A 19,621-nucleotide genomic window follows, 5' to 3' on the forward strand; every position below is an offset into this window, starting at 1 on the left:
GCAACTCACCAAACATAGAACTCTTCTTAGATTCTGGTCGGATTCGGACAATTTTCCAGTTCTAATTATTGGAACAACTTTGTTTGTTTGTTTGCTTGCATACTACTGTTACACGCCTGTTCTGTTCTTCAACCTTCATCATTGTCTTAGCAGACTTCTGTTTAGGGTATCCTACAAAGTCCTATAAACTAAGACCCACTAAAAGTTGCCTGTTTTGGCGTTATAGGTGCTACCCTAATCGGCCGGAGAATCTGTACCACCTCAAACCAACCGCTAGCAGATATTGTCCTCTTTGTGTTTTTCTTTCGGACTTCCCCTCAAAGTTTTTAAAACACGTTTGTTAGAAAGAGGTTTCGACGCCCTTTTAAAGAGTGTTTTGTTTCTCTCTCCAACCGACGTAAAATCTCACAATTTACCCCACTTTAGGGCCCAACGTCCTCATTGGCACTTGTTCCCCTCTCCAATTGATGCGGGATCTCGCAATCCACCCCCTTTCAGGACCCAACATCCTCGTTGACACAAAACCCGGTGTCTGGCTCGAATACAATTTGTAACAGCTCAAACCTGCCGCTACAGATATTGTCCTCTTTGGACTTCCACTCAAGGTTTTTAAAGCACATCTACAAGAGACAGGTTTCCACACTCTTATAAAGAATATTTCTTTCCCTGTTCCCCTCTCCAACCAATATGGAATCTCACAATCCACTCTCCTTAGGAGCCCAGCATCCTCATTGGCACTCATTCCCCTCATTCCCCTCTCTAATCGGTGTCGAATCTCACAATCCACCCCCTTAACGTCTTCGCTAACACATCGCCCAGTGTCTGGCTCTAATACCATTTGTATCAGCTGAAGCTCATCACTAGCAAATATTGTCCTCTTTGGGCTTTTCTCAAAGTTCTTAAAACGCGTATGCTAGAGAAAAGTTTCACGCCCTTATAAAAAATGTTTCGTTCACCTCTCCAACCGAAACCGAAATCTCCCAACAGCAACAACATAGTATACACTCAAATTTTCATCACAAACCAAATAAACAAATTTATTACCACTAATGAAACTGATAGATATATAACTCAGCCAGAATGTTTTTGAGAACTGAGCAAGTAACTCAATACAATCATAAACACAATGGCATAAATACACATGTTTTATAGCGTACCTCTCCTTCAAAATCCCATATTGTAGATACAGCAAACAGTATTATCAGGCAACTCACAACAAACGACGCGGTTCGATGGACTCAAACGTCCCGTTCTGATCTCAACCGAGCTTCTTGTCTGATCTCAGATTTAGATTAAACCATTTCTTCTTGGTAGGTTTTTCCTTCCCATCTGAGCCCCCATCTTCCCCAGAAGTGTAAGCTTTTGAATCATCAACCTTTCCATTACCTAAACCGGTGTCGTTATGGTTCGCTGGTCTGCAGACGGTGAAAGAAGAGTGAACGGTATCTCGGTTTTTAAGAAGTTCGTCGACCTGCAGTGATAAATTTACAAGAAGTCCAGTGCTGTGCAAATAAGACATATCAGATCGAGTAAAGAATACATACAGATTGTTTTTCCTGAGTGTATCGGTTGGTAACTTCATGAAAGCGTGCAAGTGCCTACAAAGTACATATCGTAACAGTCCAAGCTCACCACTAGCACATATCGATTCATAACTTATAGAAAATGTAGGGTCAATACCTTCCTATATTCAATTTCGAATTGGCGTAACTCGTTTCTCTTTGTTAAAATTTGTGCTTCGATTTCTTTAAGCTTCTTTGTTGTGTCTTCATATGATTTCGCACAAATCACTTCGATTGTGTACGTTGCGGGCTTGAAGAAGTTATCACCTGAACAATCGTCCGAGATGACCGCAAAATATTACGGCAAATACGAGTTTAGATAGCAAATTCAAAGAATGGATGAAAGACAAGTTTATACCATAGACAGCAAATATATGAGTTCCAGCTTTTAGTTCTGAAACCTCACAAGGCTGAAGGCCTTCCAACCTCTTGAAAAAAGCAGCCTCAGGGTCCTTGGCAATGGCCAACTGCATTACCAGATATTAATCAACCATTACAAGAGAGCAAACTTCTGACCTCTTGACAGACCGTTCAGTCAGACCACGCCGTCCCCGGGCGTCATAAATTAGAAAAAGAAGTCGAATGATAACGCGTAGATGATCGAACTACTGAATATTTAGCATCAACGTACCGCGTTAACGGTTGAATCCATCTTGTATACTTGAAAATGAAGAAAATACATCCCAATAGATGTAACCTTGCCTGTCTTCTCACTATCCTCCTGTTCGTAAAGATACATAACAGTTGTTACGAACATACTAGTCGTTCCTACAAGTACAAGTGGAAATTTGTAACGGCCTAAAAACAGTTGTTACGAACATACTAGTCGTTCCTACACGTACAAGTGGAAATTTGTAATGGCCTAAACCCACCGCTAGCAGATATTGTCCTCTTTGGATTTTTCCTTTCGGGCTTCTCTTAAGGTTTTTAAAACGAGTCTGCTAGGGAGAGGTTTCCACGCCCTTATAAAGGATGCTTCATTCTTCTCCCAACCGATGTGGGATCTCACAATCCACCCCCTTCGAGAACCAGGGTCCTCGCTGACACTTGTTCCCTTCTTCAACCGATGTGAGATCCCTCAATCCACCCTCCTTCGGGGATCAGTGTCCTTGTTGGTACACTGCCTCGTGTTCACCCCCCTTCAGGGCTCAACCTCCTCGCTGGCACATTGCCCAGTATCTAGTTTTGATACCATTTGTAACGACCCAAGCCCACCGCTAGCAAATATTGTCCTTTTTGGGCTTTCCCTTTCGGGCTTCCCCTCAAAGTTTTAAAACGCGTTTGCTAGGGAGAGGTTTCTACACCCTTATAAAGAATGCTTCGTTCTTCTCCCAACTGATGTGGGATCTCACAATCCACCCCCTTCGGTAGCACTTGTTCCCTTCTCCAATCGATGTGAGATCCCTCAATCCACCCTCCTTCGGGGATCAGTGTCCTTGCTGGTACACCGCCTCGTGTCCACCCCCTTCAGGGCTCAGCCTCCTCACTGGCACATCGCCCGGTATCTGTTTCTGATACCATTTGTAACGACCCAAGTCCACCACTAGCAGATATTGTCCTTTTTGGACTTTCCCTTCCGGGCTTCCCCTCAAGGTTTTAAAACGCGTCTGCTAGGGAGTGGTTTCCACACCCTTATGAAGAATGCTTCGTTCCCCTCTCCAACCGATGCGGGATCTCTCATTTCCCATGACATGATGCACCCCCTCAAACATCTTTCAGGAAAAAATCTATGAAACTAGAAGTAAATTGAACAATGAGAACCAGTGCCAGAAACTGAGACATGAACTTTAAAGACATTAATGCACGGTACCTGTAAGGCTAAACCATAACCCCCATTGGTATCTTGCTCAAAATATAGCAGCTGAAAATTAAAGATACAACTTGTTAGAACTACACAAACATAGAGAGATCACAGGTTAAAGAGAGATAATTGACCTTAAATTTGCTTTGAGCAGTGGAAGTAACTCTGACAACGATGCCTGCTGCAGCTTGTTGTTCATTGATTGTGACACCAAAGAAGTGAGCACACTGTTTATCTACCTGCATTGGGGCATTGCATAAGTGAAGGGAATTTAAGGGAAAGAGAAAGCTTTGTCATTATATGAACCAAAGAAGCACCTTTCCACTGACTGATGTTCCAATGGGAAGAGGTCTAATGGTCACAGTTCCATTCAGAGCTTCCTCAAGAACAATGGCAGATATTGCAGTCTTAATGGGGACACCCAACTTGCTATCAACAGACAAACTTAGATATTAGAGAAGGTGACATTGCAGACCAATGGACCTCAAATTTCAAAAAGATATACCTGAATAAAGCAGCAAACATGGTATTGACAGTGCCCAAATTGGACAAGTCAATTTCCATATCTGAGCCTTCCACATCAATGGCCTGGAAAGATGAGGAATTTCATTTGCATTCATTCAAGTCGGCACAAGTTAAGTATCACAGAGTTACAAAATGGCTTATACTCTTTTCTACATCTAACTATCCAAATTTCTGAAGAAAAAAATGAGTCTGGTAAGTTGACAGCTATCATGTGAGATCCCGCGTCAGTTGGGGAGAAGAACGAAGCATTTTTTATAAGGGAGTGGAGAGTGAAAACCTCTCCCTAGCATACATGTTTTAAAAATCTTGAGGGAAAGTCTGAAAGGGAAAGCCCAAAGAGGACAATATCTGTTGCGGTGGGCTTGGACTATTGTAAATAGTATCAGAGCTAGACACCGGGCGATGTGCCAACATGGAGGTTGAGCCTCGAAGAGGGGTAGACACGAGGCGATGTACCAACAAGGACGCTGGTCCCCAAAGGAGGGTGGATTGAGGGATCCCACATTGATTGGAGAAGGGAACGAGTGTCAGCGAAGATGCTGGGCTTCGAAGGGGGTGGATTGTGAGATTCCACATCAATTGGGGAGGAGAACGAAGCATTTTTTTATAAGGGTGTGGAAACCTCTCCCTAACAGATGCATTTTAGAAACATTGAAGGGAAGCCCGAAAGGGAAAGCCCAAAGAGAACAATATCTACTAGCGGTGGGCTTGAGCTGTTACATAACATTTTGTAGTTGTCACCGTAATACGTTTAATATAGATGCCTAAGGTACCCATTTTAGAATCTCGAATAAACGATATTGTAGTTGGAGGCAAATGGAGTGAGTTTAAGCTCGTTTATTATACGAGCTTCTTTACAACATGTCAATAACAAGTCGAGTGTGGATCGTCGTTCTTTACAAATATCATAACATGAATTTACAAATATGGTGCTCTACTTCTTGATTCGACTATCTAAGAAAAGCAAAGAAACAAAGCTATAGGAGCATTAGTTTACGCAACCAGCAAACAGTATTCGATCCTAGAAAGAACAAAGGAAGAGATCAAAGGAAAAAAACCTCAAATCCTGCAGTGTCATACTGCCTTCTCTTCTCTGGATCAGATAAAATGTTGTAAGAATAAGCAACCTCCTTGAACAGTTCTGTAGCCTCAGGATTCCCAACATTCTTATCAGGATGATACCTTCCCATCATATGATTGAAGCAACAAATCATCAATAAACTACATCTAATGATGTTATTACACTAGAAAATATGGATAGATGCTAATTAATGGCCTCTTCAACCCCATGTTAATATCATTACTCACAAGCTCTAGCAACCAACAAACTAAGCATAATTCTAAGCAGAAGAGGTCAAAAGCAACGACAAAAGGCCAAAATTCTACCCATTAGACCTGGGTTAGCTGTTAGCTTTGTGTATGCTGTGATCAACAATGAAGCCTGAATTTGAGCTTCTCATTCCATATTCCACATCGACAGAGAATCAAAAGAAATGAAAACGTTTCCATACAACATTGTTCAAGATGGTTGGAAGAGCGTGATTCCTAACATGGTACTAGAGCTATGCCCTTAACTTAGTAATGTCAATAGAATCCTCAAATGTTGAACAAAGAAGCTAGGACTCTCCTTAATTAAGGCTGTTCGAGGGCTCCATAGGTTTCAGGGAGAAGGCCTATAATGTACCTTGTTCAAGGGGAGGATGATTGAGGGATACATATCCATCGGTGAGGCCTTTTAGAAAACCAAAAATAAACCCGCGAGAGCTTATTCTCTAACGTATCATCGTGGAGAGTCGTGATTTCTAAGAGACATGAAAGAAAATAACGATAAAACTTACTTGAGCGCGAGTTTCCTATATGCAGTCTTGATTTCCTGATCTGTAGAATCCCTGGAAACAGACAATACCTCATATGGGTCTCGTCGAAGAGCCGGGGTTGAAGGCCCTTCGGCCTTTGAACTTATCCCCATCTAGGCAAATGCGATGAACGAATCAAACCCACATCGAAAATCGTATGATATCCACATCCATACCCAAAACCTGAAGAAATTCCACCTTTAAAAAGAACCCCACGAATCAATAAAAGGAAAATCTGAAGAAAAACGGTGAAGGTTACTGAATGTGCCCCCGTCCGTTCTTAACCTCTGTTTTTCGTTGCTTCGCGGCGACCCTTGTTCGAAAAGAAAAGAAAACAGGGAAATGTTTTCAAATTTTATGAATTTTAGAAAAATTTCAAAACGGCCCACCGCCTATGAGTGGTTGTTTAAATAGCTCCTAACAACTTTTAAAAAAAATGGGTCTGTTCATCGAAAGGAAGGCCACACAAAAACCTCCTCTGTTTTGGTGAAACTTTTAATTATATAACCAAACTTAGATGCTACCATACCATATTCACCGCTACATACTTAACCCATTTTAAAACGTGTCTTCAAGAGAGAGGTCTCGATATCTTTATAAGAAATGTTTCGTTCTCCACACTAAACGTGTATGTGAGATCTCACAATCTGGTGAGCTCTTTAAAAAAATTCGTTCACAAAAAAGAAGGTAGTGCTGGCTATGGGGTTCGAACCCATGCGCACTTATGTGCAGAAGATCTTAAGTCTTCCCCCTTAACCTCTCGGGCAAACCAGCCAATTTGCTTCATGAAAATTAACTTTAACTAAACTAAATTAAATGAATTCGAATTCGAATACAAAAAATCCATCACAAAATTTTACCCGAATCAAGTTATGAGTCAATGATGGAGACCCTAGTATATGTTCACATTTTTTTTTTTTTTTTACCATTTTTAAAATATTAAAATTTTGAAAATATTAATTTTTGTTATAGAAATTAAAACATAATTATATATATGTATATATATGTATAAACGAACGTGGTCTAATTTCTTCTAACGATAAATCAAATCAAATAAATTGGAATGTTCTGTAGAGTGGCTTCATTATTGCAAGTCAAGTGTAACAACCCGAGCTCACCGTTAGTAGATATTGTCCGCTTTAGCTCGTTACGTATCATCATCAGTCTCACAATTTTAAATATTATGATTAAAGTATGTGTTTTAATTAGTTATATAACTAATTATTAAACTAAATTAATGTTTATTTATTAATAAAAATACTTTCCAATTATTTATTTAACAATGAGAATAATACAAACTAATTTTATGATTTAATTAAATTAAATATTCACCAATATTCTCTAGAATCTTCTTTTAAAAACATTTAAATGGAAGATTAAAAACACAAATTTCTAAATTATTATTTTCCTAGAAATAAAAGCAATTTAAAAATAAAATAAGAACCAATGAATGTACACACACTAGTACTACTCCATGCCCAATAATTTAGAAACAACTACACTTTGATCTCCACGTCGTTTACTGACTACTGGCTCCTCCTCCGCCGCCGCCGCCGCCGCAAGTCCCCTCCGACACCGACGGCGACTCCGTCACCGAGTCGGAGCCGTCATGGAACGGCGACACCTCCACCCCACGAAGCTCATCGATCATCTTCACCACATGGATCATTTTCGGCCGTTGATCCGGCGAAGCGGAAGTACAAGTCAATGCAATCTGCAGAAGCCCCACCATTTCCTCTTCGATGTCTTTGTATCTCATCAGCTCCAAATCAAAAACCTCCGCCGTCCACTCCTCCCGCACCACTGACTGAACCCACCGCGGCAAATCCAGCACGCCGCCGTATCCACCGCCTCCTGGCCCACCATTCTCCATCACAGAAGGACACTTTCCAGTTAACAGCTCGAGAAGAAGAACCCCAAATGAATACACGTCGGATTTCTGTGTCAGTTTCCGACCTTCGCCGCACTCCGGCGCTCGGTAGCCGTTGGATCGAGGAGTGGAAGGGGGAGTGAAAAGTGACAATCCAAAATCGGAAACTCGAGCATTTCCCGATTGATCCAGAAGAATGTTAGTGGATTTCACATTGCCATGAACAAGCCTGAGAAACTTACTGGAGTTGTGAATGAAGGTCAGACCTCTGGCTGCTCCGGCGGCGATCTTTAACCTCGTCGTCCAGTCCAACGGCGTCCGTCCAGGGCCTCTGTTTCCTGTCGAACAGTCAAAAAACACCACAGGGAAGAACTCTGTTCATTAGAAATCAAATTGAAAAGAAACACAGAAGAAACAAACGCATTATAATGATGGATTTGATGCAAAATCACAGTACCATGAAGAAGCCAGAACAGATTGCCATTGGGCATGTAATCATAAACCAAAAGCTTCTCCTCTCTCGCAAAATAGTAAGCTCTCAAGCTTACAATATGTTCATGTTTCAACCTTCCGAGCACCTCCATGTGCTGCTCAAACTCTCGTTTACCTCCGACCTGCGCGTCTTTCAGCCGTTTCACCGCCACGACATTGCCGTCGTCGAGAATCGCTTTGTATGAAGTTCCGAACCCACCTTTTCCGAGCATTTCCGCGGAGGCTCGAAGCAAATCTTCGAGCTCGAACTTCTTGACTCCCTCGAAGAACACCATCCGTCCCCTCTCTGTTCCGGCCTGAGCTGGATATGGACTCGACGAGTAAACGATCTTCTCGCTCTCAAGAAGCTTCGGCCCCTTACTATCTCGGGATTTGTCGGAGGAGTTTCTCCAGAAATAGCAGTAGAGAAGAAGCGAGACTACTGCCAACACCAATACATCGCCGAGAATTATAGCGATTAGCGCCAGAGAACCTATCTTCCCGGTGCCTTTGTGGTGGGTGTTCCCCGGCGTAACTCCGGGAAGCGATGTCGGAGAAGATGAAACTGTTAGATTCCGCGGCGGTGTTATGGGGGACGCAATGGCTCCTTCGGATCCGGGTTCCGTCGGGTTAGTAACAATGCCATTGCAGCTCTGTAGAGGAGATCCACACAAACCCAAGTTCTGGCCGAAACAAGACGCCGGAAACGTCGACAGCGATTTAGGGATTTGACCTGAGAGACGATTCGCTGAAACGTTGAAATCCTGAAGATTCGGCAGGTTCAGTTCCAAAACAGGACCAGAAAACCGGTTTTCTTCGAGGCGGAGAGTAAGAAGATGAGACAAACGGTTAACAGAGGCCGGAATCTCTCCGGTGAAGTTATTGTGAGAGAGATCAAGACGGTAGAGACGGACAAGAGACATCAAAGACGCCGGAAAATCGCCAGAAAATTGATTATAAGAGAGAAACACGAGTTTAAGAGCGGTGAAGTTGGAGAAATCGGGAATGGAACCGGAGAGACGATTCCGCTTAAGGCTCAACACTCGTAACTGAGTCAAACCAGTAAGAGGTGCAAGAGAGCCTGTAAGATCAAGATTCTCAAGAACTAACCTCGAGACTCTGTTTCTGAGGCAAGAGACTCCATTCCAAGCGCACGGATTCGAAGAAGAGTTCCATGTGGTGAGCTTATTCCCTTCATCAGACGCCGCTTTGAACGCCATTAAAGCGTCAAAATCCGAGTTCGAAGAAGCATAAAGATGTGTAAAAGGTAACAAACAGAGACAAACAACGAAATGCGACAGTAATGTAGCCGCCGCCATTGTTGCTCTGCAAGAAAACTCGAAGAAAGGGGAAAATGAGAATTGGGAGAGAAAGGGACAAGGGTTTTAGACCTGTAAAAGCGAAGAGAGGACGCAAGAAGAAAAGGTAACGGAAAGGAAAGTGGCAGTGGCGTAATTACTGAAAAATAAAAGGGCAGAATTGTAATATACAACAATAATTTACTATTGACTGAGCCGGACACTTCCAGTGTGAAGAACTGAAAAAGCTTGTAACGTGTACCGTATTAACTGCGAGATAAAAAAAAATATACCACAGGGTAACACAACCCCTTCCCAAAAAATTACCGTTGGTTTAATGAAAAGAAGTTACTAGGGTCAATTTAAATTATAATTATTGTGGATTACCTTATACCAATGGAGATAGTATTTTTTTATTATAAATCTATGATCATTTCCTAAATTAACGGATGTGTGACTTTCATCCAACAGATATAAAGACGGAATTTTTTTAAATAATTTATTAAAACATTAATAATATTTGCTAAGTACTGTCACATGTATCTCCCTTTCTATCATTTATTATATGGAGCTTATTTTCATATTTCAAAAACGTATATAAATGCCAATTTTTCAAGGAATTTTTCATTTAAATTTGAAGCGGAGATAATTTTAAACGTCTCATTAAATTACAAAATACATTTAAAAATCCAAATATCTAAAATTAGTCAACATGAGTATAGTTCAATTAACATAGAGCATATACTATCAATTAACATGTCAAACATTCAAATGCGTCGAACCAATATAAACAGAGTTTACAATTGAACCCAATCTAACTCAAATATCAAATACTCAAAAGTCACGGGATCGACAAATAAAATAAAATATATATTTTAAATAATAATAATAATAATTATTATTATTATTATTATAATAAGAGGAGAATGAAGTTGATAGGGCAAAAGACGGGGAACGGTGACACGTGGAAAATAGTTAATGAGGATTCCATTTCTGGTCGAGAAACTAATTATAATTAATAAGTAGACTGTAAACGAACTTTGTAGGAAGCGTGAGAACCACGCTCGGCAATCATAAGAAACACGTGATGGTTCGTACACAACACGAGGCTCTGACGCGCGTGCTGGATCTCGGTGTAATTAACACGGCGTTTGAGGGTGCTGCAGCAGAAGATTCCTCCCCTTTCTGTAAGTTTAATGCAAATCCTTCGCCACGTGGGACTTCTTAATTAAATTAATTAAGATGCATTTAATTAATCCATCTCCTCCCATTAATACGGGAGTATTGTTGGATTAGGTTAATACATTTCTTTTTAAATTAAATTAAATTAAATTATTCTTGCTACTCAAATTATATTTATTAATTAATTAATTAATTAATTAATTAATTAATTAATTAATTATATAATATCCATTTGTCATATTATTGTCGTTTTCTATTTTCCAAAATTTAAATATAAAAAAATATAATCATTGTATTACAGCCTTTTAAGTTGTAATGACTGTATTTATTTATTTATTATTAATTCCTCTAATTATTTACAATACACGCCTTTTAATCCAATGTCAACTGTCAACTATTAATTAATATTTAATATTTCACCCTCTCACTTTTTTTTTTTTTTTATTCATTTTCTTATTTTTAACTCACGGGCCCCACTAATCACAATTAATTTATATTTATTTAAATAATAATAATGTACCGAGCATTTGGGTCTAGAAACCTACTTCTAGTAAATGCGCTTTAAAATTGTGAGGCTTAAGACAATACGCAACGGACGAAAGTGGACAATATTTGCTAGTGGTGAACTTGAGCTTTTAGATCAAAGTGGACAATATCTGCTAGTGGTGGACTTGAGCTTTTAGACAAAAGTGGACAATATCTGCTAGTAGTAGACTTGAGCTTTACCAAAGTGGATAACATTTGCTAGAGGTGGACTTGAGCTTTTAGACTAAGGTGGACAATACCTGCTAGTGGTGGACTTGAGCTTTTAGACCAAAGTGGACAATATCTGCTAGTGGTGGACTTGAGCTTTGGGACCAAAGTGGACAATATCTGCTAGTGGTGAACTTTGACTTTTATGAATGGTATCAGAGTCAGACACCAGACATTCTGACCCCTAAATGAGTGAATTGTGAAATCTCAGATCGGTTGGAGAGAGGAACGAAACATTCATTATAAGGGTGTGGAAACATCTTCCTAGTATACGTGTTTTAAAACAGTGAGCCGATGGGCTAAATTAGACATATTTGCTAGCGGTGGACTTGGGTTATTATAACACGTTATTTTTCTTCATTCCCCTTTATTTATTTAGCTAACGTTCAATATTTAAATACGAACAACTCTTAACCTACTTGGATTAGTTTAATTAAAACCCTAAAGCATTTTTTAAGCATAAATTCAATAAAGCTAAGTCAAAGCAATCAGCATCACCAACTTAATCGGTTCAACTTTATGGAACTTTTTGGAAGCTAATTGGATGATAAATATTAAATATTAAATTAATTAATAAATATTTTTTAAAAAAAAGAGGTTAAAATTGTGTTGAAAAACGCCCCAAAAGTGTGGATAAATATATGAAATAATCGAAAAAGTATTTAACGTTCGGGAGCTTCTAAAATTAATAAAAGAGGCACCAAGGGTCGAGGTTGAAGAACCAAGAACAAAACTCGAAAAAGAAGAAGAAGAATGAGAGTTGAAGAGTTAACAGTGGGTCGAGGCTCAAGAATGGGAGGTTTATGGGAAGAACGGTTGATGATTGTTGGGAGTGAGTCACAGGGCACGAGAACTCATGCTTAAAGTGGACAATATCATACCACAAATGCAACGCGAGTTGACAGTGGCACGGTAGTCTAGGTGTATGACATTGATGGGAGAGGGAGACGAGAGACGCAATGAGGTGTACAACCATGGAAGTGCTCGAGTTGGGCCAAGAAGTTTGGGTGACCTCTCTCGAGTTGGGTCGGATTGACTCGATTCTTTGCACATTGAACCCATATCGAATCGGGTCCTAAAAAAACAATCCTACCCAGCTCTTATAATTCGGGTGGAGCTAATTCGAGTTCTCAAGTTGATCAAGTCCTGATAGCTTCACGTCCCAATTTGCAAATTTACGAACAAAAACATAGCGCATTAAATAAATAAAACTTAGAATCATTCAATACAAAAAGAGAGAGGTTTGTAATATACAGACAATTTTAAAATTATGAATTAGTGAAAGTCTCATTGTAACATTAGCTTAGCCTTCAATAACATTAGCTATTTACTTACTTTAATGGGTACTACTCCTTATTAAGCATCTTGCTTTGCATACTATATCTTTAACAACCTACTCGCCCGGTCGAGCTAGATAGATCCAAAGTAGAGAAAGAATCAATGAAGTGATCAATCTACGCCACTCGCACCCCACTCGGACGTTTTCCTTCCATGGCGTCCTTCTTGTTTCGACAATCGGCGCAGAGGAAAGGGCCTTGCCATGGCTTTGAACTGGTGGAGAAGATGGAGCCAGCATGAACAGAGATGCCCTCACTGGGTGCAAGATCCACTTGACATATAGCACAAGTGAATAGGCTGGGTGTGCCATGTCTTGATCCGCTCAACTCTACACTTCCAAGCCTGCAACAACACCTCATCTTTCTAACTAAACCATATCAAGCCAAACAACCGCTAGATCTAGGACATTGTCATCGATGTAGATGTAGACACAGACGCAGGTTCTTGTGAGATCCCACGTCGGTTGGAAAGGAGAATGAAGCATTCTTTATAAGTGTGTGGAAACTTCTCCCTAGCATACGCGTTTTAAAAATCTTGAGAGAAACCCCAAAGAGGACAATATCTACTAGAGGTGGGCTTAGGCTGTTACAAATGGTATCAGAGCCAGACACCGAGCAACGTCCCAGAGAGGAGGCTAAGCCTCGAAGGGGGGGACATGAGGCAGTGTGCTAGCAAGGACGCTAGACCTCAAAGGGAGGTGGATTGTGAAATCTCACATCAGTTGGGGAGGAGAACGAAATATTCTTTATAAGGGTGTGAAAACCTCTTCCTAGTCAATGCGGTTTAAAAACCTTGAGGGAAACCCCAAAGAGGACAATATCTGCTAGAGGTGAGCTTAGGCTGTTACAAATGGTATCAGAGCCAGACACCGAGCAACGTCCCAAAGAGGAGGCTAAGCCTCGAAGGGGGGTGGACACGAGGTGGTGTGCCAACAAGGACGCTAAAGCTCAAAGGAGGGTGAATTGTGAGATCCCACATCAGTTGGGGAGGAGAACAAAATATTCTTTACAAGGGTGTGAAAACCTCTTCCTAGCAGACACGTTTTAAAAACCTTGAGGGAAAATTCAAAGAAGACAATATCTGCTAGAGGTGGGCTTAGACTATTACAAATGGTATCAGAGCCAGACACCGAACGATGTCCCAGAGAGGAGGCTGAGCCTCGAAGAGGAGGTGATATCACTCACCACCTGATCTTTCTAACTAAACGATATCTAACCAAACAAGTTATAACGATCTGTTAATCGAACCGCTAGATCTAGGACATTGTCGTCGATGTAAATAATCACAAGCAAGAGAGGAAAGACGAACCTGTCGGCCAGCATGGCGGAGCCGTCTTCAAATAGTTCTTCCACGAGACCGATAGCTGATAGTTTCTTCGATAACTTATTAGAACTGTGAGACTTTTTCCTGAACAATAGAGATTTCAGAACGCTTTGTTTCTTTGGAGGAGGAGAAGACTGAGCTGAGTTATCAGGAGGGATTATGTCTACAACTATGCAGGTTGTATCATCTTTCAACCCTCTTGTTCTTAACGTTTCCTGAACAGATCATGGAAATCAAACTTCAAAACGATTGAATACGACAAGAAAATGTAACACCCAAATCCACTGCTAATAGATATTGTTCGCTTTGGCCCGTTACGTATCGCCATCAGTCTCACGGTTTTAAAACGAGTCTACTAGGGAGAGGTTTTCACACCCTTATAAGGAATGTTTTGTTCTCCTCTCCAACCGATGTGGGATCTCACAATCCACCCCCCTTGGGGCCAGCGTCCTCGCTGGCACACCGCTTGGTGTCTAGCGCTGATACCATTTGTAACAGTCCAAGCCCACCGCTACCAGATATTGTCCGTTTTGGCCCATTACGTATCGCCATCAGCCTCACGATTTTAAACACACGTCTGTTAGGAAGAGGTTTCCACACCCTTATAAGGAATGCTTCGTTCTCTTCTCCAACCGATGTGGGATCTCACAATCCATCTCACTTGGGGGCCCAACGTCCTCGCTAGCACACCGTCCAGTGACTGACTCTGATACCATTTGTAACAAACACATCTGTTAGGGAGAGATTTCCACACCCTTATAAGGAATGCTTCGTTCTCCTCTCCAACTGATATGGGATCTCACAATCCACCCTCTTGGGGCCCAACGTCCTTGCTGGCACACCACCCAGTGACTGGCACTAATACCATTTGTAACAGCCCAAATACACCGCTAACAGATATTGTCTGTTTTGGCCCGTTACATATCACCGTCAGCCTCACAGTTTTAAAGTGCATCTGTTAGGGAGAGATTTTCACACCATTATAAGGAATGTTTCGTTCTCCACTCCAATCAACATGGGTTCTCACAAAAAAGATGCTGGAAAGTGAAAATCCGACATCAAGGTCACTTAAATTACCTTCACGACTTGCCTAGCAGCGAGCTCGGCCGGTAGTCCACGGCAGGACTTTGCAGCCATATCCGATGATAGGGCGTCCCAGATGCCATCCGAAGCAATTATAAGCCTCCCACCAGCATTAGATAACTTTAGATTAGACCAAACAAGTATTTTAGAAACGTTACATATACAAGATTGATTGGCTATGTTACAAATCAGAATTATGTCAATACCTTTACTTGTTTAACAAATGGAATCGGAACTATAAACTCTCCAACGTCCCGGTCTCCGATCGATCGAGAAAGGCATAAACCTCCAGGCCAACACCGGAGCGGACCGATCTGTAACATCGAAGCAAATACACAAAGGGAAATTCAACAAGTCTTTAAACTAATACAATGCTTTTATGTGTCCAACAGTTAAGAACTTGCTTCACCTCAGCACCACCAACAATGCTTAATCTTCCGATTTCGCCACCGCTGGCAGTCACACGTTCTCGCCTGCATCGACACCAAAATCACTTAGCCAGTTAGCACGATGCAAAAACGACAGCATTGGATGGAAAAAGGAAACATACTCTTCAACATTATCTTCAAGTCTATGATCGATCGTTAACGCAGAGACAGCACCACCCTGAGTATCTAAAACACATCGAGAGTCTCCAACCGACGCTACTGTCACTGTCCATCCATCGATGATTACAAACGTAGCTGTAGTTCCAGAAGTTTCACCTGTTAAACATTCAAAATGAGCATCAAAGAACGAGTTCGGATCAGACTGCAGGCCATTGAGAAAGAGAATAAACTATCGTCGAGGCAGGCCAGCGAACAATTCCCGCACCTCGGCTTTGAAACTCCTTGTCTGTCTTCACAAATCCAGCAACCAAAGCTCGAGGTAGAGCTTGAAGCCACTCCTCCTGCCCGAGGCCACGAGGAAGCGCACCTAAGACATGGCTCAACAAATGTTCCCTGGTGAAAATTGCAGCAGCATTTCCATTGTGTCCATCAAATATCTGAAGGAAGTAGAAGCATATAGTGATCAACATGAAAAACTACACATCAACATCCATCAGAAAGGCTGATTTGAAAAGGTTTCTATGAAATCCCACATCGGTTGGGGAGGAGAACGAAAGATTCTTTATAAGGGTGTTTAAACCTCTCCCTAGCATACGCGTTTTAAAAACCTTGCGAGGAAACCCAAAAGGGAAAGTTCAAAGAGGACAATATCGTCTAGTGGTGAGCTTGGGCCGTTACATATGGTATCAGAGCCAGACACCAGGTGCTAGCAAGGAAGCTAAACCCCGAAGGGGGTGGACACGAGGCGGTATGTCAGCAAGGATGGTGGGCCCTGAAGGGAGTGGATTGTGAGATCCCACATCGGTTGAGGAGGAGAACGAAGCATTCTTTATAAGGGTGTGTAAACCTCTCCCTAGCAGACGCGTTTTAAAAACCTTGATGGGAAGCCCAAAAGGAAGAATCCAAAGAGAACAATATCTACTAGCGGTGGGCTTGGGCCGTTACAAATGGTATTAGAGCCAAACACCGAGTGCTAACGAGGAGCAGAACCCCGAAGGTAGGTGGACACGAGGCGATTTGCCAGCAAGGACTCTAGCCCCCGAAGGGGGTGGATTGTGAGATCCCACATCGGTTGGAGGAGGAGAACGAAGCATTCTTTATAAGAGTGTAAAAACCTCTCCCTAGCAGATACGTTATAAGAACCTTAAAGGGAAGCCCGAAAGGGAAAATCCAAAGAGAACAACATCTACTAGCGGTGGACTCGGACCATTACAGTTTCGATCAACTACAACCAATTGGAACAGAGGAAATCTCCAGAACCCATTTGCAAAATCTAATGAAACACTTGAAATTCAGTAAAAGACCCCTCAATCACAAAGAAAACAGAGCAATCCAGACAGTAAACAAGCCTCAAGTTCATGTTACAAGACAATGGATGAACAAATAAACAGAGACACAAGGACTTTCACGAAATCAAACTCATAAAAAACAAGAAGAACAGAGAAAGAACTTACAGCAAATACAGAAAAAGTGGATGAAGGGTTCCCAGGTACTCGCTGACAATCAGTTTTCATAAGAAAATAATCCTCCCCCTTCCTAGACTGCGCAGCACTCCCATATCTTATAGTCGGCTTCTCCAATCTCTCATTCCTCACCTCTTTACTGATCAAAGCAGCAAGAGGCACCAGATTATGATGGTGATGATGATGATGATGGCGACGCCTCCCTTCTCTGGAAGCCATTAAAACACCAAAGAAAAACTCACGCCCTCAGGCCTCAGCTCTCAGGGCGTAAGATTTCAAAACAATCCACACTCCAAAGAAAACCCAAGTGCAGATTTCACTAGAAATTACTTAAACAAGCAGACGACAAAGATCAGATCCAACCAGACAAGAACAAGAAGAATGTCTTGCGGCGTGTCGCGTGAAGATCAAGAACAGATCTGGTTAAGACAAAGAAAACCCAAAAGGGAAACCACGAAATTGTTCAAAAATTGAAGAGATACCCACAAAACAATCAAGATTTATGAACAAAACCCAGTTCAGATTCCTCCAAATTCCGTCCCTAAACACCAAATCAACCCTTGAAATCTATGAAACTTGGGGATTTTCAGGTGCTTAAAATGGGTTTTCTGGGAAAGTGAGGGAGAAAGTGGCTTTGCTGTAAAAGCAATAGAAGAATTCTCTCTCATCCAAAAGTTAGTTTCGCTTCGAATACCCTTTTTCTCATCCAACAAATTAAAGTAACAAATAACCGATTGGAAGAACAGTTGCAAATAGTGAAATCCAAATACCCAATTAAAAATTTCAATGATTTCAATCTCAATTTGGATTAGAACACAGAGATTGAATGAAAATCAATACTCAAATTATAATGTTGATGAACATATTTGTTCAATCATTTGATTTAATAAAAACAAATATCCTTAAAATCTTTTGTTTGGTTTTTTTTAATTATTGGATTGAAAATTACGAATTTACAAATATATATATATTAATTTTGGTATCTGAGCTCATTGCCTTTTGCACGTGGAGTGGGGGTAGGAATAGTTGGTGGAATGATGACCCTTTATTAATTTAATATTTATGTAATTTTAATTTTATTATTATTTATTTTTAATAATTAAATTTAATTGTTTGGAAAGGCTTGAGAAAAAGGTTTTGCATGGGTACAGTTTTTTTTAATAATAATAATTTTAAATAAATAAGTAAAAAAGCTGACACGTGTGAGAAAAAAGTTCGCATGTTTTTCTGTAATCGCACGACAATGATGTGGAAATCTCAAGCACTTCACAGGCACGTGCCTCTAAACAACATTATTAGTTTAATATTTTTTTATTAATCATTATTAATTTTAGTTATCATTTTATTATTATTATTATTATTATTTAATTCAACCTTCAGCCTTAAGAATTTAGATATATTGTTATGAGTAGGATTAGAGACTCGTAGCCCACATCCGACCACAAGGCTCGTAGAGCAAGCTCACTGCTAACAGATATTGTTCTTTTTAGACTTTTCTTTTAAGGTTACGTGTTAATTAGGGAGAGATTTACACACCCTTATAAGAAATGTGTCGTTTTTGTCTCTAACCGATATGGGACCTCACAGCTTAAAACATAACTCGGCTTATATTATTCTTAACACAACATTTAGTCTAATCGTTGACGTTAGCGTAAGAACATGTTTGGTACATCCCCTACACGAGTGTGACTATCTCCTTTGTAGGGCAATTCGACATTTTTATTCATTATTTCGACTACAAAACTGATAAGGATCTAAGACTAGATTCTTGTATCGAACGCTTTAGTAGACAGATAAATTCGAGACGAACCTTAAGAAAATAAGAGATATTGTTATGAATGGGATTAGAGACCTATAGCCCACGATGAGGCTCGTGGAGCTTGTCGAGTTGAGGAGGTAGCAAGTCTAATCAGTCTAACAAACTCAATACAAAGCGGGTCAAGACCTAGGTCATCTTCTCGTCTAATTGAACATAAGAACATGTTTCATACAACAGTGTGAGTATCTCGCTTTCAAAGCAACTCGACCATTTAATTGACATGGACTTAAAAGATGTGTTGAATGGAGTCAAATTAAGTAGACAATAATGACAGTAATTAAATAGGTAAGAGAAAAAAAGTCACAAATTAGGAGAAGTTAAAAGGCGTGATTAGCACGTGGATGACTTATTTTACTTTTATTTGGAATTAAGTAAAATTAAAGATTGGATTGAATAATATAAAATTTTCACTAATTAAGTAGATTAGCATGTGATGGTCTATTACTTAGCTTAATAATTGAGTCATTTAGATCCAAATTTCCTCCCTAATTACGGGTTTCTATTTCCGTTTTATATTATTGCTAAGGTATCCAATGTGACTTTACATATAATAGTTTAGATGAGTTAACATGACGTGGCGATTAACTAACCGTAAGGGTGTTTGTATGATAGTAAAATTGGGTCGGGTTAAAATCTTTTATGTTATTGATGGATTGTGACTTATAAAACGAACAACTTGACAATTCAATCGGTTGACCTGTAATTGACCTAAAAAGGAAAATGAAATAT

The 19,621-nt window shown here is 40.4% G+C and overlaps 3 protein-coding genes and 1 non-coding gene across 4 annotated transcripts; all 4 read right to left on the reverse strand.

The window, feature by feature from the left end:
• Positions 1-1,010: 1,010 nt before the first annotated feature.
• ARG1 (Chaperone DnaJ-domain superfamily protein) lies at positions 1,011-6,118 on the reverse strand. The gene is made up of 11 exons (XM_023685559.2): positions 5,727-6,118; positions 4,947-5,070; positions 3,869-3,951; positions 3,681-3,792; positions 3,498-3,602; positions 3,373-3,423; positions 2,194-2,283; positions 1,921-2,029; positions 1,681-1,829; positions 1,545-1,598; positions 1,011-1,471 (listed from the first exon to the last, which is right to left on the reverse strand). The coding sequence occupies exons 1-11, from the start codon at positions 5,855-5,857 to the stop codon at positions 1,259-1,261; spliced, it is 1,221 nt and encodes a 406-aa protein (XP_023541327.1). The 5' UTR covers positions 5,858-6,118; the 3' UTR covers positions 1,011-1,258.
• Positions 6,119-6,435: 317 nt separating this feature from the next.
• Positions 6,436-6,518, reverse strand: TRNAL-UAA (transfer RNA leucine (anticodon UAA)). Its single transcript has one exon. It is a non-coding gene; the product is annotated as a tRNA-Leu (tRNA).
• Positions 6,519-7,120: 602 nt separating this feature from the next.
• LOC111802740 (putative leucine-rich repeat receptor-like protein kinase At1g68400) lies at positions 7,121-9,501 on the reverse strand. Its single transcript, XM_023687214.2, has 2 exons — positions 8,072-9,501; positions 7,121-7,952 (listed from the first exon to the last, which is right to left on the reverse strand). Exons 1-2 carry the CDS (start codon positions 9,402-9,404, stop codon positions 7,264-7,266), a joined length of 2,022 nt encoding a protein of 673 aa, XP_023542982.1. The 5' UTR covers positions 9,405-9,501; the 3' UTR covers positions 7,121-7,263.
• A 2,991-nt stretch (positions 9,502-12,492) lies between these two features.
• Positions 12,493-17,818, reverse strand: LOC111802307 (Protein phosphatase 2C family protein). Its single transcript, XM_023686617.2, has 8 exons — positions 17,065-17,818; positions 15,876-16,047; positions 15,613-15,766; positions 15,472-15,535; positions 15,269-15,376; positions 15,057-15,182; positions 13,965-14,194; positions 12,493-12,998 (listed from the first exon to the last, which is right to left on the reverse strand). The coding sequence occupies exons 1-8, from the start codon at positions 17,290-17,292 to the stop codon at positions 12,773-12,775; spliced, it is 1,308 nt and encodes a 435-aa protein (XP_023542385.2). The 5' UTR covers positions 17,293-17,818; the 3' UTR covers positions 12,493-12,772.
• Between the last annotated feature and the right edge of the window lie 1,803 nt (positions 17,819-19,621).

Source organism: Cucurbita pepo, chromosome 9 (genome assembly GCF_057944985.1).
Source record: "Cucurbita pepo subsp. pepo isolate OVF chromosome 9, ASM5794498v1, whole genome shotgun sequence".
In the NCBI taxonomy this organism is placed as follows: Eukaryota; Viridiplantae; Streptophyta; class Magnoliopsida; order Cucurbitales; family Cucurbitaceae; genus Cucurbita; species Cucurbita pepo.

Bases quoted from the DNA above. Each gene is read 5' to 3' on its own strand.
- ARG1 (XM_023685559.2), bottom strand. From the start codon at position 5,857: ATGGGGATAAGTTCAAAGGCCGAAGGGCCTTCAACCCCGGCTCTTCGA. The intron at 5,071-5,726 runs GTAAGTTTTATC...TATGATGGGAAG, and splicing joins TATAGGAAACTCGCGCTCAA to GTATCATCCTGATAAGAATG. The intron at 1,830-1,920 runs GTATAAACTTGT...ACGATTGTTCAG, and splicing joins TCATATATTTGCTGTCTATG to GTGATAACTTCTTCAAGCCC.
- LOC111802740 (XM_023687214.2), bottom strand. From the start codon at position 9,404: ATGGCGGCGGCTACATTACTGTCGCATTTCGTTGTTTGTCTCTGTTTG. The intron at 7,953-8,071 runs GTACTGTGATTT...ACTGTTCGACAG, and splicing joins TCTGTTCTGGCTTCTTCATG to GAAACAGAGGCCCTGGACGG.
- LOC111802307 (XM_023686617.2), bottom strand. From the start codon at position 17,292: ATGGCTTCCAGAGAAGGGAGGCGTCGCCATCATCATCATCATCACCAT. The intron at 15,767-15,875 runs GTGCGGGAATTG...AATGTTTAACAG, and splicing joins CAAGGAGTTTCAAAGCCGAG to GTGAAACTTCTGGAACTACA. The intron at 12,999-13,964 runs GTTCGTCTTTCC...GTGTTGTTGCAG, and splicing joins TCCGCCATGCTGGCCGACAG to GCTTGGAAGTGTAGAGTTGA.